The sequence below is a fragment of the Babylonia areolata genome, chromosome 23 (assembly GCF_041734735.1).
Source record: "Babylonia areolata isolate BAREFJ2019XMU chromosome 23, ASM4173473v1, whole genome shotgun sequence".
Taxonomy (NCBI): Eukaryota; Metazoa; Mollusca; class Gastropoda; order Neogastropoda; family Buccinidae; genus Babylonia; species Babylonia areolata.
In genome coordinates, this window is record NC_134898.1 from 10000353 (window position 1) to 10020783 (window position 20431).

Sequence of the window (20431 nt, forward strand, 5' to 3'; positions counted from 1 at the left end):
AGTACATCAGATCAGTGGGGTCAGTCTCAATCTGTGGAAATAAAAAAGGGAGGAAAAAGAAAGAAAGAAAGTAGAAGAACTGAGAAAGAGAAGACTATAGCAACCGGAAGCTATTTCAGCTATTCATTTAACGCAACAATTAAGGTTGCGGATGATTCTGAATGCTGTGTGAAAAAATAAACAACAACAAAGAGTCAAGCAAAAACAAACAAACAAAACTGACAACCCAATAGTTCCCTGATCCAGTAAAGATCGATAGGTCGACATCAGTTAAAGTAGTCAGTGTACGCCACGAGGGGAAAGAAAAGATCATGTAATTTATATACCAGAATCATGTAGGCTAAGTTACACACATTTAAACAGATATAGCTATTTATGAATTTGTTCTCGTGAAATAAACAAAGTCTCTCTCTTTCTCTCTCTCACACACGTACACACGCTAACATTCACGGAATGACAGAGGTGAGAGAGGGATACTTATTTCCTTATTCATATGCTTGAATTTGACAGAAAGTCTGTTACAAATATGTAGACAGAATGCTGTACATCTTATCTATTTATTCTATTTGATGTCGTTACCACACGCACTGATCTAAAATCCGCAATGATTTATCGTTATTTTTACATCAGTTTCCCACGACACAGGCAGAGAACTCTGCTCAGATTAAGTTTCCTTGCCAATAAGAGTGGTCTCGCTTATATTGTTGTTTCGAAGGTGAAAGCAAAATGGCTGCTCTTCCTCCTTTACCACAGAGCCTGAAAGCCGTCCAACATTACATAAAAACGGCTCTTGAACACGATAAGAGAGACGTCATAGTCGCTTATTATTGTAAGTATTTTGTTGTTTAACTCGTGTGTTGTTTACGTGACGAAGCGACAAACTTCCTAAAAGCATTGAATGTTTTTTATGTGTTGCGACATAAGGTAGGTGAAATCACAATCACATGAACCATACGAATCTTAAACAACTTTTCCCAAAAATTCATTTGAACAAGAGAGATATTATGGATCAAAACATTGTTTACTGTGCAGAGTAAGGCATGATCATCGTGCACTCCAGAGACTGACATAGCTTGAAGGGGTGACACTGAAGCTGAAACTGAAAGAGGCCTCAGGCCCATCCCCAGATGAATTCCACTCTGCCATTTTGACAAGCTAAAACGAACGATTTGGTTTTTTTTTGCACCATGTTAATCTTTAGGATAGGCCTTAAGTTAAAATTATGAGAGTGGAGTCAAATATGATCTATTTTATTCTCTCCAGCAATTCTTCTTCTTCTTCTGCGTTCACTCGTATGCACACGAGTGGGCTTTTACGTGTATGACCGTTTTTACCCCGCCATGTAGGCAGCCATACTCCGTTTTCGGGGGTGTGCATGCTGGGTATGTTCTTGTTTCCATAACCCACCGAACGCTGACATGGATTACAGGATCTTTAACGTGCGTATTTGATCTTCTGCTTGCATATACACACGAAGGGGGTTCAGGCACTAGCAGGTCTGCACATATGTTGACCTGGGAGATCGTAAAAATCTCCACCCTTTACCCACCAGGCGCCGTCACCGTGATTCGAACCCGGGACCCTCAGATTGACAGTCCAACGCTTTAACCACACGGCTATTGCGCCCGTCTCTCCAGCAATAATAATTGACTACAGTAAATACCTAGACACTGGTCAGGGATATGGATTGTCTTTATGAAATTCATGTTTGTCCTCCCCACATATATGCACACATACACTCACATGTGTGCATGCAAACACACTCAGACACTTCACTTATGCACACACGCGCGCGCTCACACACACACACACACACACACACACACACACACACACTACTCACACACACACACATGCACGTACATACATGTATATACACAACACACAGACTCACACATGCACGCATGCACACACACACACACACATACACACACACACACACACACCGTGACACACATACACACACACACACACACACACACACACACACACAAGTGGCTTAAAGTACCATGTCAGCATAAACAAATGATATGTGGATCTGTTTAATTCCGTTCTTGTGCATTCACAAGAAAAAATTTCCTATAACTTTAAAAGACATTTATCTATGTCAGTATCTGAGTATGTGTACGCTGGTCATTGATGGGTAATTTTAAAATTGTATGCTTCAATGATCGATGACTGACACCAACACCCTGCACATGTAGTGATGTACACAATTGTACCACACGTATGCACACAAGCACACACACACATGCACATATCTGTACACATGGGCGCATAAACACACATCCACACACACTGTATATTCACACACACACATGCAAACAAGGGTATATATATATCAAATATATCAAATTTTCTGCTAACACTGCAGATGTTGTGTGTCTGCTGTCTATATTAGTATTATATATATAATATATATATATATATATGTGTGTGTGTGTGTGTGTTTGTGTGTATTAATAATGATGTATAGCCAAGCGCTGACCTGGCTTCAGATACTGCTGCGCGCACAAGCCGTATAGCAGACGCCCTTTACGCAACTAACACACCTGTCTTCAGTGACTCGTGCAAAATGCGACACTATCCCAACTGTAATTGCAAAGCCCTTTTTAAACATCTGCTCCTAAACATCTATTAAATTAAGTATCTGTATCGTTCGCTGCAATATTATATTTGTTGTGCTTACACACACACTTCAATCAGTTAGAAGCATGCTTGATTTCAGTTTAATCGTTCATCAGTCTAAAGATTTCAACTGACGCTAAGCTTACGTCATTTTGTCTTTCTTGTCACACATAATGCTACAGTTACAGTTCTGTATGTGACTGCTGTTGGAAACTAAAACCACACCATTATAGTTGTTTGGATGAGAACAGATCAGGCATTTAGAAGATACAAAGCCAATTTTCATTATCGACACTTAATGACAATCACTCCACAACTGGTGTCGCTCGACGGCATTGGGTGAGCTGAAAACTGTTTCTGACACAGCATATTTAGTTCAATATCTCTTTTATTGGATCAGTACACTAGAATTATTATATACTGGCAGAATTGTCACAATTCTGTCTTTAAATCTATTCCATTTGTGTTTGCCTACGTTTAACTGTTTTAACGCAGTTTGTAATTTTCAGCGACAAGCTCACTTAAACTGATCAGTTCATGTGACTTAAATTAAGATTGTAAATTCATCTTAATTAATCAACTCTTCATTTAAATTCGTTAGAAAGTAGGTGCTGGGCTATTTCTTTTGCGACCAATCTGACGTAAATCGGTTCAGGAATCATTTAGAAATCTATCACTGAACACCTTGTAGCAAACACATATTATTCAAATATTAAGCCCAATAGGCCCGGTTTGCCTCGCAGCGCACACTGGCGTCATTGCAGTTCGCTTAACTTGCATAAATAGCCACAGGAGGTAATGACTGGCCAGGTGGAATGCATCCTAACTTAACTTTGAACAGTATGATATACAGAAGGGGTCCCATTTAGGTAAATGCACCATGAAGTTGGAAAGCATTCATTTTTGTGTCCATCAATCTATGTGTCAACACTGTCATATATAGTATACATGTAGAGTAGCATACATGCATAATATCATAAATCATAACAACATAAATCATGAGAGCATGTTCATAGACATGCTTTGCATAGCGAAGACCATGTGACAAGCTAGATCACATGTTAACCTTTCCCGTACGTCGTGGGTGTGAAATCACCCAGACAAGTGTTTTTGCTCTGTAACTCAAGTAATATTGAAGCCACTTCCACATAATTTCATGACTTTGTCCATAATATAGTTTACTACATATCCACTGAAAATTATTTTCTTTTATACATAAACAAAGAAGTTATTAATCAATTAATGTCCCAGTACGTCGTGGGTGTGACGACACCCATACTCCCAAAGAATAAACCTTGCACGCCGTACGTCGTGGGTGTGGAGCCACCCATGCAAAGCTTGCGCGCCACGCGTTGTCGACATGACGTCACTTGGGCTCGCTACAGAGAGAGATGAGAGTGACCTTGTCTTTTGTTGATCGTATCCCGGTTCAAGTCTGCGGCAAGTTTTACTCTAAAGTTGTAACTAATTTCAGAAAACAATATTTATTGCACTAGATATCTTCAACAATATTGAATGAACTGTTTTTCTTGTAGAGAATGATCGGGAGCAACTGATTGATAGCTTTTTATCTAGTTGGAATTAAAGTGCTTTTCTAAGAACTGGATATTTTTGTAAGTCTGAAATCAATTGATCTAAAATCTAGTTGATATAGAAATTTTATTCTTATCCTAATCTGTTCAAAGTAGAGAAAACCTGACTATGGCTAAAAAAAGAAAGATAGTTGATATAGAAATTTTATTCTTATCCTAATCTGTTCAAAGTAGAGAAAACCCGACTATGGCTAAAAAAAGAAAGATAGTTGATATAGAAATTTTATTCTTATCCTAATCTGTTCAAAGTAGAGAAAACCCGACTATGGCTAAAAAAAAGAAAGAAAAAAAAATGCCAGCCAGCCAGCCAGGAATGCCGAGATCTAGGCCAAGGGAAGGGGGGGACTGATACCAGGCTGTTGCTGCTATGTTAGGGCATCTGCCTTGACCGAAAGAGGATGGGCGTGTAGCCGCTAAAAACAAAACAAAACCAACAACAAAAACAACACACACACACACACACAAAAAAAACAACAACAAAAAAACAAAACAAAAAAAACCCGTTTTTTGTAAGTAACAACACTCTCTTCTCACGGGCAAAACTTATTCACAATGCGCCTGGTCAAGCACTGGAGTAAATAGCCTACACGCACAAGTGGAAACTGCACATGCAAGTCTGCTGAAGAAAAGTCAAATTTGCTTTACGACAGGTGTGGGTTACTGTGCACCCACGACGTACGGCAAGGTCTTATTTCTTCAGTGAAACCATGGGTGCCTACACACCCACGACGTACAGCGAAGGGTTAGTTCGTACACAGAAACCATGGGTGCCTGCACACCCACGACGTACAGCGAAGGGTTAGTTCGTACACAGAAACCATGGGTGCCTGCACACCCACGACGTACAGCGAGGGGTCATTCCTTCTTAGAAACCATGGGTTTCTGCACACCCACGACGTACGGCGCGCAAAATTTTAGGCGACGTACGGGAAAGGTTAAGCAAGAAGAAAAATAAACATAAAACATGAATTGTACAGAAATATTTGAACATGAAAACAGAATTAAAGCATGAACAGGAGTGATGAAAAAAACCCCATAATAGCACTGTTTCAGCTTAGCAAGAATTAAAAAAAAAAAAAGACAAACAACATGGTAATTGGTATCATGACTGTTCATTTTTGGAGTGTCAGTGTTCTAGCTGTAAATTAAATTTCGCCAGTCCCATCACACAGTCAGGGGTGTCCTGGTTGCCACTTGTGTGGATTGCCTGGAGCTGGTAGTGGAGGTGGCTCTGGTGCTGCTTGCATGATGGAGGCCCTGGGTTTGGGTGTGGGCCTGACCAGCCACACACCACTGTCGCTGTCAGTGTCAGACACTTTGTCCTGGCAATGCAGTGGAACCAGATAGGTAGGCGTGACAGCAGATGGTGGTTGTGTGGACCCCTGCGGTGTGGGACTGTCTGCAGGTGGGCACACCACCTGTGGGACCACAGCATCAGGTGTGGTGTTCTGGCACCTCCATCATCTGCGTCTGCGCCTGTTCTGTCTGCGACGTCTTGGTGCTGCTGCAGAGGATGGGACTGACCTGTTTCCCACAGACTGGGTGTGGATGCAGGCAGGCTGGGTGGTGTTGCTGTTGGATGGGCCACTGGAGAAGTGTTGCTCCATGTCGTGGTACATGCCAGGCCAGTAGACTTGGGCTCACAGAATCTCTGTAGCCTGTTGGAAGTCCTGGTGCCCAGTGCGGTGTCGTATACATGACAGGACCTGGAAGCTGAGCTTGCTGGGAAGTACCAGCTGCTCAGACACCCCACGCTTAGGGTCATTCACCCATCGAAGCAGGACACCCTTCCTGCAGATCAGTCTGTCATGCTGCTGGGTCAGCACATTGGTCTGCCATTTGGAGCTGAGGGCTTGCGTGGCTGGCCATGCAGACAGGACTGGCCCAATGGTGGGGTCAGCAAGCTGAAGTCTGTGCAGCTCTTCTGGCGGCAGCTTGGGTCACAAGTGTTGTTGGCAGGGGGTAGGCGTGTGGTTGGCAGTGATATACTGCTTATTGACAGCACGTGTTGTCAGTCATCTCCCCTTAGTTGTGGCTGGTTGTCTGCCTTCAGCCTTAGGTCGCCTGGCCTTCTTCATGTAGCGCTGCTTGTGCCGACACTGATGCTCTGTGTGGCCAGACCTCTCACACCAGACACAGTGTGGGGGGTCTGGGCACAGTCAGCAGCACAGCGGTGAGGGTGAAGGGCTGGTCCTGGAGGATGTGGGTGGTGTGCTGGCATGGGGGACTGCTGCTGTTGTCGTCGCAGACTGGTGATCTCAGCTGTAAGTGTGGCCAGCTGAGACTGTAGGTGGGCAACAGTGGTGTTGTCAACGCCAGGGCAGGTGTCGTAGGTGTGGCTGTTCTCCCACAGCCATTGCCGGGCCATCTCCTTTGCTGCCTCAAAGGTGGTGTCAGCGTGGTCACGGATGAAGCACCTGACATCGCGCCTGAGTGCAGCTGGCTGAAGACCTCTGGCGAAGGCGTCGCGAAGGATGTTGGCGTTTGATGGGTTATGGAAACAAAAACATACCCAGCATGTACACCCCTGAAAACAGACTGTGGCTGTAAAATTATAAATAAAACGATTATACATGTAAAATGTTGCATTTCTGTATGAGTGTGTATGTGTGCGTGATTGAAACCTGATTGAATGACACAGGAAACAAATGATGAGCGCCTAGTGGCAGCTCTCAATCGGCTCTGTCCAGGTAGGCAGCCTGTTGTATAAATGACTCCACGTTTGTGAGCACTTAGAGCTTGACCAAGGATAGGTGCTATATAAGTATCCATATCAGTCAATCAAAACATAGATATGCAGACATGCATAGATGTGCAGATGTACAGACATGCAAGATGTGCAGACATGCATGCACAAACATGCATGATATTGATAAACACTCATGCATACACACATAGGCATACACATTCACACACTCACATACACACTCACACACACACACTTTGCTGTACATGTGTGGGATGGTGATGGTGTTATATTTGCTCTTCAGATATAGTTCCACTCACAAAAAAAATCAGTTTTTTTTTATTTTGAGGACATCTCTAATGGTCTTAGAAAGGTTATATTATAACATATTTAACGTCAGTGTAGTTTTCAAATGAAGAGCTGAACTGAACATTCACTTTCTGCACAGCTGTTGAGTTTTGCTGTTGTTGATGTTATATTTTCCCCAAAGCAGACAAAGCCACACAAAAGCAATTCTATACAGATTAGAAACCCTTTTGATGGAAACAAAAAACAAACAATGGAATATTGTTCTTGAAAGGAAAAAGTAGATCCACAAGCAGCAAACTCAGGTGGAAATGGATAGTTTTGCTGCACAAAGAAAAACTGAAATACAAGGAATGATTCAGAAATAATGCCTGGTGGGTTACTAGTAGAAGAAGAAGAAGATTATATGAAAATTTGTTTTTAACTTTCAGGAAAGGTATTATGTTGGCAAACAAGTCTGGGAAACCTTCCATTTTCTTTCACAAGGTCGTCTTATAATAAACTTTTTTTTTCACCCCGTCTGCATGCACAAAATGGCTACAATCACTTTATAATGCAACTATCTTCTGTTGTTTTGTTTTTGTTATATGTGGTGGTGGTGGTGTTTTAATCTGTCATCTTATTCTCATCCATATCATGTAATCAGCTAGATTAAATCCTCTCTAAACTGGTCATGAGCACTCGGATCTGTGTCTTTGAATGTTTTTTGGGTGTGTTTTTTTCAGGTCGCCTATATGCATTACAAAAAGCCATGGAGATTGACAAAAAGTCTCCTGAAGCGAGACAGTTTCTGGTTTCCCTCATGGACTATCTTGAACAGGTGAAGACAATATTTGTCTTGATTCAAAGGCCTATGTTTGTTTTTGTTTTGTTTTGTTTTTTGTTGCTGTTTTTTTGTCTTCATAATTTTGGGGGGGGTTTGTGTGTGTGTGTGTTTGTTTTTTGTTTTTTTGTTTTTTTTGGTTTTTTTTTCATTTGTGTCCATTTAGAAATAGATACATATAGATATTGGCCTGAAGATTGTAAAGACAGAGTCAGTCAATACAGATTTCATTATGAGGTGAAGAAAATATTTGATTTTAAGACCTTTTGTTCAGTTGCAAGTCATAGAGTTCTTTGTGTGTGTGTGTGTGTGTGTGTTGTGTCCATTTACATGTAGATATTAACCAGGAGATAGAAAAAGAAAGAAAGTGTCAATCAATACTGACTCCATAACGATAATTTGATGTGTTGCAAACACACTGAAATTGATCCAGGTGTAGAATTTTTTTTTCTTACCACATTTTACCATCTGTGTCAAACTGCAGGTGTCAAAAAAAATCAGCATGGTCTCATACTCAGTTTCCCCCCCCCCCCCCCCCCCCCCCCCTGTTTCTAAATGTCAGCTCCTATTGTATCTATTATGATCTATTATCATCTCAAAAGCAGCTTCTCTGTTACATTGGTAGTTGTCTTTCAGATTGTTGTCTGTCATGTTTGAATAAGGTGTGGACTTCAAAGTTGCATTGGTAGGGTTTTGCAGACATAGTGTGTTCACCAGTTTCAGTTTTGTTAGCTTTCAGAGCACCAGAAATGTCAAGCCATGGAGAATGCTGGCTTGAACCACAGTTGAGCAAAATTTGTTTATACTGTATAATTTACAGTGTCTCATTTGAAATGCATCACACATAAAACACTACCAGTCATGGAGAATTTTCAGAAAGACCTGAACAAAGTGTAGAGGTCTGCCCCACAAACATTTCACAGAGTCAAAACTATCTGAATTCCATAGAAAATGGTATACATACCTGATTGCCAAAATGTTATTGGGCACGACTTGTGAACTTTGCTTTTTCTGCATTACTTGTGAGGTTGTACTAAGTTACCTATATATATGTTAAAGTTATTCACATATGTTTCTGCCATGTATTGCTATCCTGATACCAACATTGTTCACTCTTGTATGTGTTCTGAAAATTTACTGGTTTTTGTTGTTGTCTTGTTTGTTTTTTGTTGTTGATTTAACCCTTTCAGTGCCAAGTCTATTTCATGTTCAGTGACAACTATTTGCCAAGGGAAGTGTTGGTCATGGATGGTAATAATTAACAAAAGAAAATTCTAGCATGCAAACTACTGAAAGAAATATGTACAACCTAAACTATTCAGAAAGGAAAATGAAATTACTTTCCAGTTCACACAGCTTCACATGAATTTAATGATTTTGCGGTAAGAAAATTCCTACAATGACGCGGACGGATATTTCTGTTCTGGGGCACTCTTGCACATTGAAAGGCGATTGAAATTTCCATCCTGGGGCACTGAAGGAGTTAATGCAAATTTTACTGAATTATCATTTTGTGGTGGGGGCTGGTGACTGTGTCTTGTCTTGTGTATTGAATGCAACTTTTGGGGAATCATTTTTTTTGGGGGGGAAGTGTGCCTTTTGTTCTTTGCATAAAATGTGTGAAGTGCATTCCAATGATACTTGTAGCATTGACTCTGTAGGTGAAGAAGGAGAACCCAGACGAAGCTGTTCACAATGAGGTGGTGGGACAGGCCCACATGGAAAACTATGCACTCAAAGTCTTCCTGTATGCTGATAATGAAGACCGTGCGTCCAGATTCAACAAGTAAGTGATAGCACCAGGAGGGGTGGTGTGTGTGAGAGAGAGGAGAGAAAAAGTGTGTGTGTGTGGTGTGTACATATTTGTGCGTGTGTGTGTGTGATTGTGTTGTGTGTGTGTGTCACTGTGTGTGTGTGCATGATATAGATGTTATGTTGCTGTGAATTGATATGAACACAAATATTGCACTACCTATTTACATTGTGGCAGCGTAAATCAGGTCTGATAACATAAACAATAAGAAAAAAAAGAAGTATTATTTTTTAATATATGCATATTAATTATTATTGTTGGACTGATTTTCTGAAGAAGCATTGTGTTGAATAACTTTGGGGAGAAAAAAGAGGTGGTGTAAAATTCCGTTATGAGCACTGGCATATTTATCAACCAGAAAGGACTTTACGGTACATTTTGATAGAGGCCCAGTTTTGGTGTGGTGTTGTGTCCTTGGGAAAGCCCTTGACCTGATTTTCCTCTCTCCACCCAGGTACCAGTTGGCACCTACCGTTAGTTGGGGAAGATTAAAACAGCAGGAAGGGACGATTGGGCCCCACCTTCCTATACTGAGCCCTAGACACAGAGGACATGAATTTACTGCCCTGATGGGTGTTAAAAGTCATAAGACCTTTAACCTTTCTAACCTCATGGCTTTAAAGAATTCTAGATTTGATACAGGTTTGATTTCCATTTGTGACATGTAATGATGTATCTGTTTCAGAAACGTGGTGAAATCATTTTACACAGCTGGGATGTTGTTTGATGTCTTGTCAACATTTGGGGAACTGTCTGAGGATGTGAGTATTGCTGGCGTAGGTCTTCATTAACCCTTTGACTGCTGAGCCTTGGTGAAATAAGATCAGTGGGGTATCAATCAATCTACAGTGAAATACCTACTTTTTTTCTGGAAGTGGTGCAATTGGCTTTGCCAAGCTCAATTATCATGGTAATGACAACCTCAACTGATGCAGTAGTCAAGGGGTTAAACATGTTTTCTCACACACAGGTAGTTGGTGAAAGGAGAGCTCTTCATGCAACTACCGTAAAGTTCAGTCTATTGAGCACACTGTTACATAAGCCACACCCACTAAATTTTGGAAAAAATTGAACTTTATACATACATAAGCCGCACCGGCTTATAAGCCGCACTTATTTCCGGTACCGGAACACATACTGATACTACAGAAAAGCTGTCGATACTGTAGATTATGAAATAAACACAAGCGGGTACAACATAAAGAAAAGCAAGCGAAAATAATGCGAGTGCCACAAAAAAAATAATAAATAAACACAACGAAAATGAGATCCATAATTTAGGGATAGTCACATTTATTCAACGTCATCCTGCTCACTGAATCCACTAAAATCTTCGTCTTCAGTGTGCGAGTTGAAGAGAACCAGCACAGCTTCCTCCGCCATCTTGTCACTGACTTCAGCCTTGCTTTCACTTCATGAACATGAAGGTGGAGGTTGCTGCTGGTTTGTCTGCTAGATCGATCGCCTTCAATTCGAAGGCTGCATCATAGGCATAATGTCGCGTTTTCGGCATGATGAGGGTGTACACTTGAGCAGAGTGGAACTGAATGCTGATCTGAAGGCTTTAATGTGTGCGGATTTGATTAATAAAACGTAAACAGTTGGCACACTATCCTGAAGCTCATCCAAAAATTCATGGACAGAAGTCATGACACTCCTGGGATCGTTAAAATCCGCAAATAAGCCGCATGATTGTATAAGCCGCAGAGGTTGAAGCTGGGGTAAAAAGTCGCGGCTTATAGACCGAACTTTACGGTAGGTAAGAACTTCTGTGTTGTACTTGATCGGGAGACAAAATGGAATAAAAGGTCACAGGATTAATTGTTGATTCAGTTTTACCTTGAACATGAAGTTTTTTTTTCCCCTTTAGCTGTAGTTTAGGGGAAAAAATCTCTCTCTCTCTCTCTCTCTCTCTCTCTCTCTATATATATATATATATATATATATATATATATATATATCCCCCTCTCTGTCTCATCAAGCACACATAATGTATATGGATTAAAACTACGGAAAAGGTATGGTAGTATTGCCTTACACTGCCAGTAGAACAGCTGATACATAAACCCATCTCCTTCTCTGTCTTCTCCAGTGACCATGCTCTCACCAGGTGTCAGACACTTGTGATGAAGCTATATCTGGGGCCAGTGACTGGAAGATATCCCCCAGGAAATTAATATCTTTCTTTTCATATTTCAACCCCTGCTGCTATCAGGTATGCTCATCTACAAAGGACTGTCACCTCACTGAGATAAGACAAAGCTTAGCTTTCAGTCTGGATGTTGGTCACCTTTTTTTAAAGTGGACTTTTTCTTCTTGGGATGGCATAACTTTTGATCAGTAAAATCAGTTTATTTTATTTTATTTATTTATTTATTTATTTATTTATTCTTTTTTTTTTCTTTTTTTTTTATTCTCAAGGCCTGACTAAGCTGATGTGGTGTAGTGTATATGGATTTGTCCGAACGCAGTGACGCCTCCTTGAGCTACTGATACTGATACTGAAAATCAATGACACCACACGAAAGTACAAAAAAAGTAAATGGACTTGAAATCCATGCTATTCTGATCTCATTTCACCAAAGTTCAGCCATGAAGGGGTTAATATCTTGATGGTTGTTTAATTTTACTTCTTTTTATCCTGATTTGATAGGAAATAAGGTTGAAGACAGATATATATATATATATATATATGAGATCAGAATAGCATGGATTTCAAGCATATATATATATATATATATATATAAACACTTTTTTTCTTGAAACTTTCACAAAGGTAACAAAAAAATGCAGATATAACATATCAAGAACACTCATACACATATTTTAAGGTTACTTCTGTGTTTAGCTAGAGCAGTCACAAAAATGCACATTACAAATTTGGAAGTGTGTATGATTCTGGCTCATATAGGGTACATTAAAACCAACTGCTTTTAAGATGTGTGTGTGTTGCTCTTTTTTTCTTTTTCTTTTACTTTGCTTCTGATAATTCAGTAAAGATGTTTGACCAGTACCTTTCAACACAGAGTTTATTGCATTAAAAACACAAACGATCGAAAAACAAAAAGTGGTGAAAATTGAATATCAATACCAGGATATCCACTGATCTCTTTCATCTGTGAGATTTCTGTCCACTGTTTGCCGCCACGTCATCTTGCCCCATCCCAAGGTTCAGAGGCGGGGGATTTAACTCTCATCACTGTGCGCACTGCTGTGTTGGGTAGTACTAGCAGAGACTACAGTCACAGTGTTTAGGTATTCGATTGATTGACAGACAGATGACTGATCATTGGCTCTTTGAGGATTGATTGTTGCTTTTTGATTGATCAGCTGATCAGATATTTATCATTGATTGTGTTGACCGTTTTATCAACTACTTTTTTTTTCTTCTTCTTTTTTACTGTCTTGCAGATAGAGAAGAACCGGAAGTACGCCAAATGGAAGGCAGCCTATATCCACAAGTGTTTGAAAAATGGGGAGACACCAATGCCAGGCCCTCTGGCTGAAGAGGATGAAGGTAGAATGCTGTGTGTGTGGTGGGGGAGGGGGCGGGGAGGTGATTGTTCTTTTTCCATGACCGTTTGTGTGTAAGCACGTGCGTGTGGGTTCTTTTATGTGCGCTAAATGCATGCTATACACAGGACCTGGGTTTAGCATCTCATCCAGGTGGGTAGCGTCCAGACCACCACTCAAAGTCTGGTTTAGGAGGAGAAAATACTGGTGAGCATGGGATTCGATCTGGTGTCCTCAGATTTTCTAACTTCCTAGGTGGAAGCGTGACCACTAGATCACCATTCCACCATATTTGAGGTTTTAGTGCATGAATATGACTATTTGTTGTGCCTAATTTTTCTTTTCCATTTTGTGGTTCATGTGGGTCCTTCAGGACTAAATAAATGTTTACAGTTTTCAGCCCTGATGTGCCCTGTGTAGACAGCTTGGCTGTGAACAAAAATATTGAACTGAACAGAAGTAACAATGTCTGAACAGCTGAGAACACAAACAACAGTGTCTAAGCTGCGAAGAAAGGAGGATGCAAATAGCAGAGTAGTTAGAGCATTGACGTTCAGTCTGAAGGTCCTGCATTCAATCCCAGTGTGGGCATCTGGTAATTAGTGTAGAAACTGTTTTTTCCAACCTACGACATCACTCTGTGTGCAGACCTGTTTGTGCCCTAATCCCCTTTTTGTTTGTTTGTTTGTTTGTACACACACACACACACACACACACACACACACACACACACACACACACACTGATGATCAGATGTGCATGTTTGTCAGATTAAGGAAACACTAACAATGCACGACATGATAATAATGTTGAGAACGATGACCGACAATCAAAGCATTGGATCAAGAATGGTGTGAACAACAAAGATAACGATGTCTAAGCTGTCAGCAAAAGAGTTAGCAATCTGTCTCTCATTTGGATCATCTATTGCTGAGCTGTGAAGGGGGATTGGCAGTAAGTTTTGTGTCTGTGGATTAGCTGCGTCAGCAAGACATGCTGAGCTGTCAAGGACAGGGCTGGAAAAGAGAACCCCTGTAGTCAGTCTGTACCATTATTACTGTGGGTAAAGCGAAGCTCAAAGTTGACAAAAAGGTCCATGTGATGTGGTATTTCTGTGGTATTTCTGTATTATTTTTTTGTTTGCATGTTTTAAACTGATATGCATGCTTAAGCACAGAGAACATTCACACACCCCCACCCCCCTCACACACACACACACACACACACACACACACACACACACACACACACACACACACACACACACTCCCACATGTAAATGTAAATGACACAAATAACCACCTTTCATAATATTCAGATCTTTGTTTTGATAATTACTTCCATAGTTTTTTTTAAGAATGGGTGTGAACTTAATTTTCTACTTTTGATGGATGGGTATGAACTTAATTTTCTACTTTTGATTTTTTTTTTTTTTTTTTTTTCCTTTTTTCCTTTTCCTTCTTCTCCCCCTCATGAGTCCTCAGGGGCAGTATGTTAAAAAAAGAAAGAAAGAAAGCTGTTCAGGCTTAAGTTTAAACCTAAATGAAGACTTGTCGTATCTTCCTTCTCTGCCACAATTCATACACATCTGCATCCTCATCCATTTTAGGGACTGAGAGTAAAATAGTAGAAACATGCTCACTGTCAACAACAGTGTCATAGAAACATGCTCATTGTCAACAATAGTGTTAACTGATAACACCGTTATGACTGTTGTGTTCTTTCAGAGGGAGGGGCGGGGGGAGGCTTTGACAGCATGCCCCAGCCAGGCACTTCTTACAGTCAGCCGGGGCCTTCTTCTGCCGATCCCCCTGCGGCCGGCCTTTACCCCCCTCCCTCCAGCGGTGCACACGCACCGCCCAGCACGCCCATGGACACCCCGCCGTACCCCACCAGCCAGCTGCCCACGCCCCCTGTGGCTGCTCCCAGGAGCACGTCCCCTCAGCCCCCCTGTCCCTGTCCAGCCTGCCCACCCCGTCAACAGTTGGCAGCCTCCGCCTAACCCTGGTATGTATCCCATTCACAGCCCCCACCCAACCCTGATATGTAATCCCATTCACAGCCCCCACCTAAGCCTGGTATGTATCCCTTTCACAGCCCCCACCTAAGCCTGGTATGTATCCCATTCAGAGCCCCCAACTAACCCTGGTATGTATCCCATTCAGAGCCCCCAACTAACCCTGGTATGTATCCCATTCAGAGCCCCCAACTAACCCTGGTATGTATCCCATTCAGAGCCCCCAGCTAACCCTGGTATGTATCCCATTCAGAGCCCCCAGCTAACCCTGGTATGTATCCCATTCAGAGCCCCAACTACCTGGTATGTATCCCATTCAGAGCCCCCAACTAATCCTGGTATGTATCCCATTCAGAGCCCCCAACTAACCCTGGTATATATCCCATTCAGAGCCCCCAGCTAACCCTGGTATGTATCCCATTCAGAGCCCCCAGCTAACCCTGGTATGTATCCCATTCAGAGCCCCCAACTAACCCTGGTATGTATCCCATTCAGAGCCCCCAACTAACCCTGGTATGTATCCTAGTCAGAGCTCCCATCTTACCCTGATACGTATCCCATTCAGAGATGCTGCTGTTGTGATTTAGCTGTATTTTATTATGCTTGATTGCATTTTGTTCCATTTGGCCAGAGTCAAAGTTGTTCCTGATGAGTTCATTTTTGACTACATAGCATGGTCTTATGCTTTTCTGTCATGACATTACCCAGAAACTCCAGACCTATCGATCACAAGGCCAGGGCAGTCACTACTAAACATGGTCTCACGTGATGATGCTTAGTCAATCACTTCCGTGTTGACATTGTTTGTATGCCTTGTAGATAATATGTACCTTTGCTGATTTGGCTCAGAGTCTGAGTGTTCCTACCAAAGTCATAATGTTCCTGCCAAATTTCCAGAGTGTTCCTACAAACACTTCACAGGGGTTGGTATTATCTGTCCATTGCTGCATGACCCTTGGTGTTGCTGTTGTAAAGGGAGCAGGGTCTTCAGGGTGGTTGTTGCACAGTTACTACGATGCATACAGGTCTACCATTCTGGATGAGTCATGTGTTTTATGGATATGCATAAAAACCAGTGACTGTTTGGGATATTATGGCTGTGGGTCATGTGTCATGGAAAGAAAACAACAACAAAGAAACAAGTGTGTCCCTCCCTTAGTTGTTTATGCACTGTTGAAAGTTGAAAAAAAAAAAAAAAAAAAAATCACGAAAGTTTGTCGAAGAGAGACTGGACAGCCGACCAGTTTTACCAAAAGTAGAAAAATATGTTACTGCCTAAAAGAGACCGAAGGGGCTGGTGGACCCTGTCAAAAAGTGCAGAGAGAACATTTGAGTGAGGCCATTGCCATCTGCTCAAGAAAGGTGACACAGAGTTGTGTTGACTCATTGAGTCATTCCATACACGTTGGTGTTCCATGCCCCACCTGCATGTGTGCTTCAGACTTTGGTCTGTGGAGGCACATGAGAGACCACTGATGATGTCCACAGTTGGAGGCACGAGATGTCATCATCCTTGATTCTGATTCCTGGAAGAAAACAAGAAAAGACAAAGAGAACAAATGATACTTGTGATGTATGTCGAATGTCCTTAAGCCAACAGTAAGCATTAATGCAATTTCATACACAGGTATTTTAGTTAACTGTCTAAAATATTTTGCAGTGTGCTCAAAAACATTTATGGCCTGCCATTCTTAACAAACAGAGAAGAAAAGGAGATATTAAAAATGTGAATCTATGTCGAGCACATGCACAGTGTTGTTTGATTTCATTGGACTGTAACAGAGGTCATGGCCAGTGTGTATGTGTGTGCAGCTGGGGTGACCCTGACAGCGGAGCACTACCAGAAGGCCATGAAGTACTGCAAGTACGCCAGCAGCGCCATGCAGTATGAAGACTCAGTCACCGCCATTGACAACCTGCAGAAAGCCCTACGCATCATGAGCACTGGTCAGGATGTATGAGTGGAAGCAGCGCCGCTGTGTGGAATTCAGGACCGTGTGGTCATAAGTCATGACCGGTGTAGCAGCCTGTTCGTACCCCTGCTGGTTTTTACTCCAGGTCAGATCTGGCTAGTCCAGATCAACCCCTGGGTCTGTGTAGACTACCCTGGAATGGCCCCCATCAGTACACTTCAACAGGTCACAACTGCCTTCCACTGTCCTTAGTTCGATTGCACTCCCACGCATGGATATGGGTGGGGGTCATTCTTAGCTGGCTTGAATTTGTTGAAATGACCCCACAGGTGTGTGTATGTGTGTGTGGGAGTTGGGGGGGAATGGGATGGGGGGTTAAATTTGGCCCAGTTTGAATCAATTCAGGCTATCAAAGTAGTTTTCCATCCGCTGAGATGTAAAGTGGGGGGTAGGAGTGATGTCAGTAAAGACCAGCCCAGAACCCTTCCTGTTTCAGTAGATTGATAAATCTCATAGAAAGGGGGTAATTCCCAAGAAGGGGTGTGGTTGTGAGGGGTGGGGGGGCGGGGGGGGATTGGGGTGGGGAGGTTGATGGAGGAGAGGGGGTTGATCTACACCAGCCACAGATGACCCCAGGGGTCATTCCAGAATAGCCGCTAGCTGTGGGGTAGTTCAAGGCTGCTACACCGGAACGGACAGGCAAGACAGTACAGCCTGGCTGCATGGCTATTGCAGAATCTTAGAGACTGATTGCTTGTTTGTGAGTTGATCAATCATCAAGGAAGAAGGGAAACATACTGATTAATTTCTTAAGGTTCAAGTGCTAAGGGGGCTTATCCTTTGGCCAATAGTGTCATTTCATTTCATTTCATACATGTGTTCAAATGGCATGAGTGCTGGGAATACTTGATTCAGTTGGAATGTGGCTCAGTTAAAAAACATGTTGTTTCCATGAAAAGAAATAGGGTTCCAGTGCATGACAGAAAATGCTTTTTAGAATGTTTTTTTTTTTTTTTAATTCACAAGGACTTGCAATTTAAGAATGACAGTATAAATGTATTCATGAAGAAAATATGTGGTGGAAAGCAACAATCATTTGTCTTTTTAGTTTCAGTTCTGTGTAATAACATTCAAACAGCTGTGTGAAATATTGTGCTCTTTGAACTTAACCACTGTGATTACTTTTTGTTTTCCCCTTATTTTGATTGTGCATAACTACTCTTTAAATAGAATGTGTATTATTTTCTTTTTTCTTCATTTCACTGCATATAGGAATGTGAGGTGAAGTGATGATGTATTGATGGGAGATGTGTGTGTGTGTGTGTGTGTGTGTGCATACAAAACTTACTGACAGAGTTGGATTTTTTTTACATGCTGATCTAGATCATGTCCGGATGAATCAAATAGAAATCACAAACGCTAGCAGTGCTGTTTAGTGAGTCGATCAATGTTTATCTCTTTTTTTTTTATCAGTCCGTGGCATGTCTAGTATAGGGTGGCTTTCCCTTTGTTTTTCAGATTGGTAATGGCATGTCTGATGATGGATGAACAATTCTGTGTGTAGTACAGATGCAGTACAGGTTCTTCAATGAGTACAGCCTTTCTGTGTGCCTGATAAAGCTTGACCTGCCTTCCACACATCCAAGGAAAGAAAAGAGCAGCAATATAAAATGTATTCCAGGATGTAAATTTTTGGTATACAGAACTGTGTATGAGCAATTTCTCTTGTTAATTTGATTAACAGCTTCCCTTTTATTAGGTCCATTAATTGATGTTCTTTAATTCAACTAGTAGTTAGTTCAAATATCCGTATTGTATTCCACCATCCCTCTAGCCTGTTTACTCCCAACTCATGATATAACTCCCTTTCCACCTCATCTGCAGACATTACCCCTATTTGTTTTTTTCAAATGATAAGATTGAAATGTGAAAATTGATACATGAACTGGATGACCACAGTCACCAGTGTGTGTGTGGAACATTTGACAGAATTCCTCCTCCTCCTCCTCCACCTACTCCTCTTCCTCCTCCTTTTCCTCCTCCTCCTCCTCCATGAGTCATCACAGATCTCTTTTCCAGTCCTCTATTTCAAGTCATGAAAACAGCATATTGTTTAGTGTTCATTAAAAAAAACAAAAAAACCCAACAAAAACCAAGTATCCACAGAGAGAGCTACTTGTTTTGATGGTTTACACATTTTTCATTCTAGAAATTTCCTCCCACACTATTCCACCCCTTCATCTCAATCATCAGTCATGCTAAAAGCAGCATCTGACTTGGTTTGATTTGAAGAGGTAATGGTTTGCCATGTGTGCAGCAAACAATGGGTGAATCAATTTCTGATTCTTGCTCTGTGTCTATGTGTGTGGAGGGAGGTGGGTGCGGGGGGTGGGGGTGGGGGGGGGGGGGTTGTTTGTTTCTTGTTTGGTTGGTGGGCTGGCTGGTACATGTCACTGGTATATATATGTAACTGTGTATGGACACTAATGTTGATTACTAGATGGGGATGCACCTGAAAAGAGGAATGTTTTACTATGACCTTTCTTCTCTCTCTCATCCCAGCCACTTTCCCACAAACTGACCTCTGTCTCAATCTCCATCCCTCTCTCTCTCTCTGATGTGTAACCTGTCTTAGTCCCCTGTAATCAGAAGACAAAACCCAGTTGATGAAGATGAAGAGATCAGATCCTTGACAACAGACACATTACACTGCTAGAACCACTGGAGTAAAAAGTAAACATTTTATTTCATTTTGCAAATGCTATACCCGAAGTTCCCTCGGATTTACTCTTACTAAGTATTGCTTACTATCTTACTGTGCCTGGCACATCCAAGAACAAAATATAGCAGAACAATATCAGCAAATGCTATTTAAAAAAAGAGAAAAAGTAAAGACATCACCACAGAATAAAACTGTCAGGAAATCCACCACCAACAGCCAGCTTTCACACACTGACATAACACATTCACACATGCAAGCTCACATGCACACACACACATGCACATGCACAGTGCCAACAGCCAGCTTTAGATCACAATCACAAGATCACAAGATGATTTATTGTCCTTAAATGGAGATGCTTGGTGTGGTGGCACAGTTAAATTCTATATAGTACAAATATCGATATGCATAAGCCATT

General features: G+C 41.6%; 1 protein-coding gene across 1 annotated transcript; it reads left to right on the forward strand.

Annotated features, from left to right (window-relative positions):
- The first annotated feature begins 697 nt into the window (after positions 1-697).
- On the forward strand, positions 698-20162 carry LOC143297576 (vacuolar protein sorting-associated protein VTA1 homolog). Its single transcript, XM_076609968.1, is given in 8 exon segments — positions 698-829; positions 7938-8032; positions 9697-9821; positions 10534-10609; positions 13260-13365; positions 15089-15228; positions 15230-15368; positions 17191-20162. Coding segments are annotated over 8 exon segments (933 nt in total). The 5' UTR covers positions 698-726; the 3' UTR covers positions 17340-20162.
- The last annotated feature ends 269 nt before the right edge of the window (positions 20163-20431 follow it).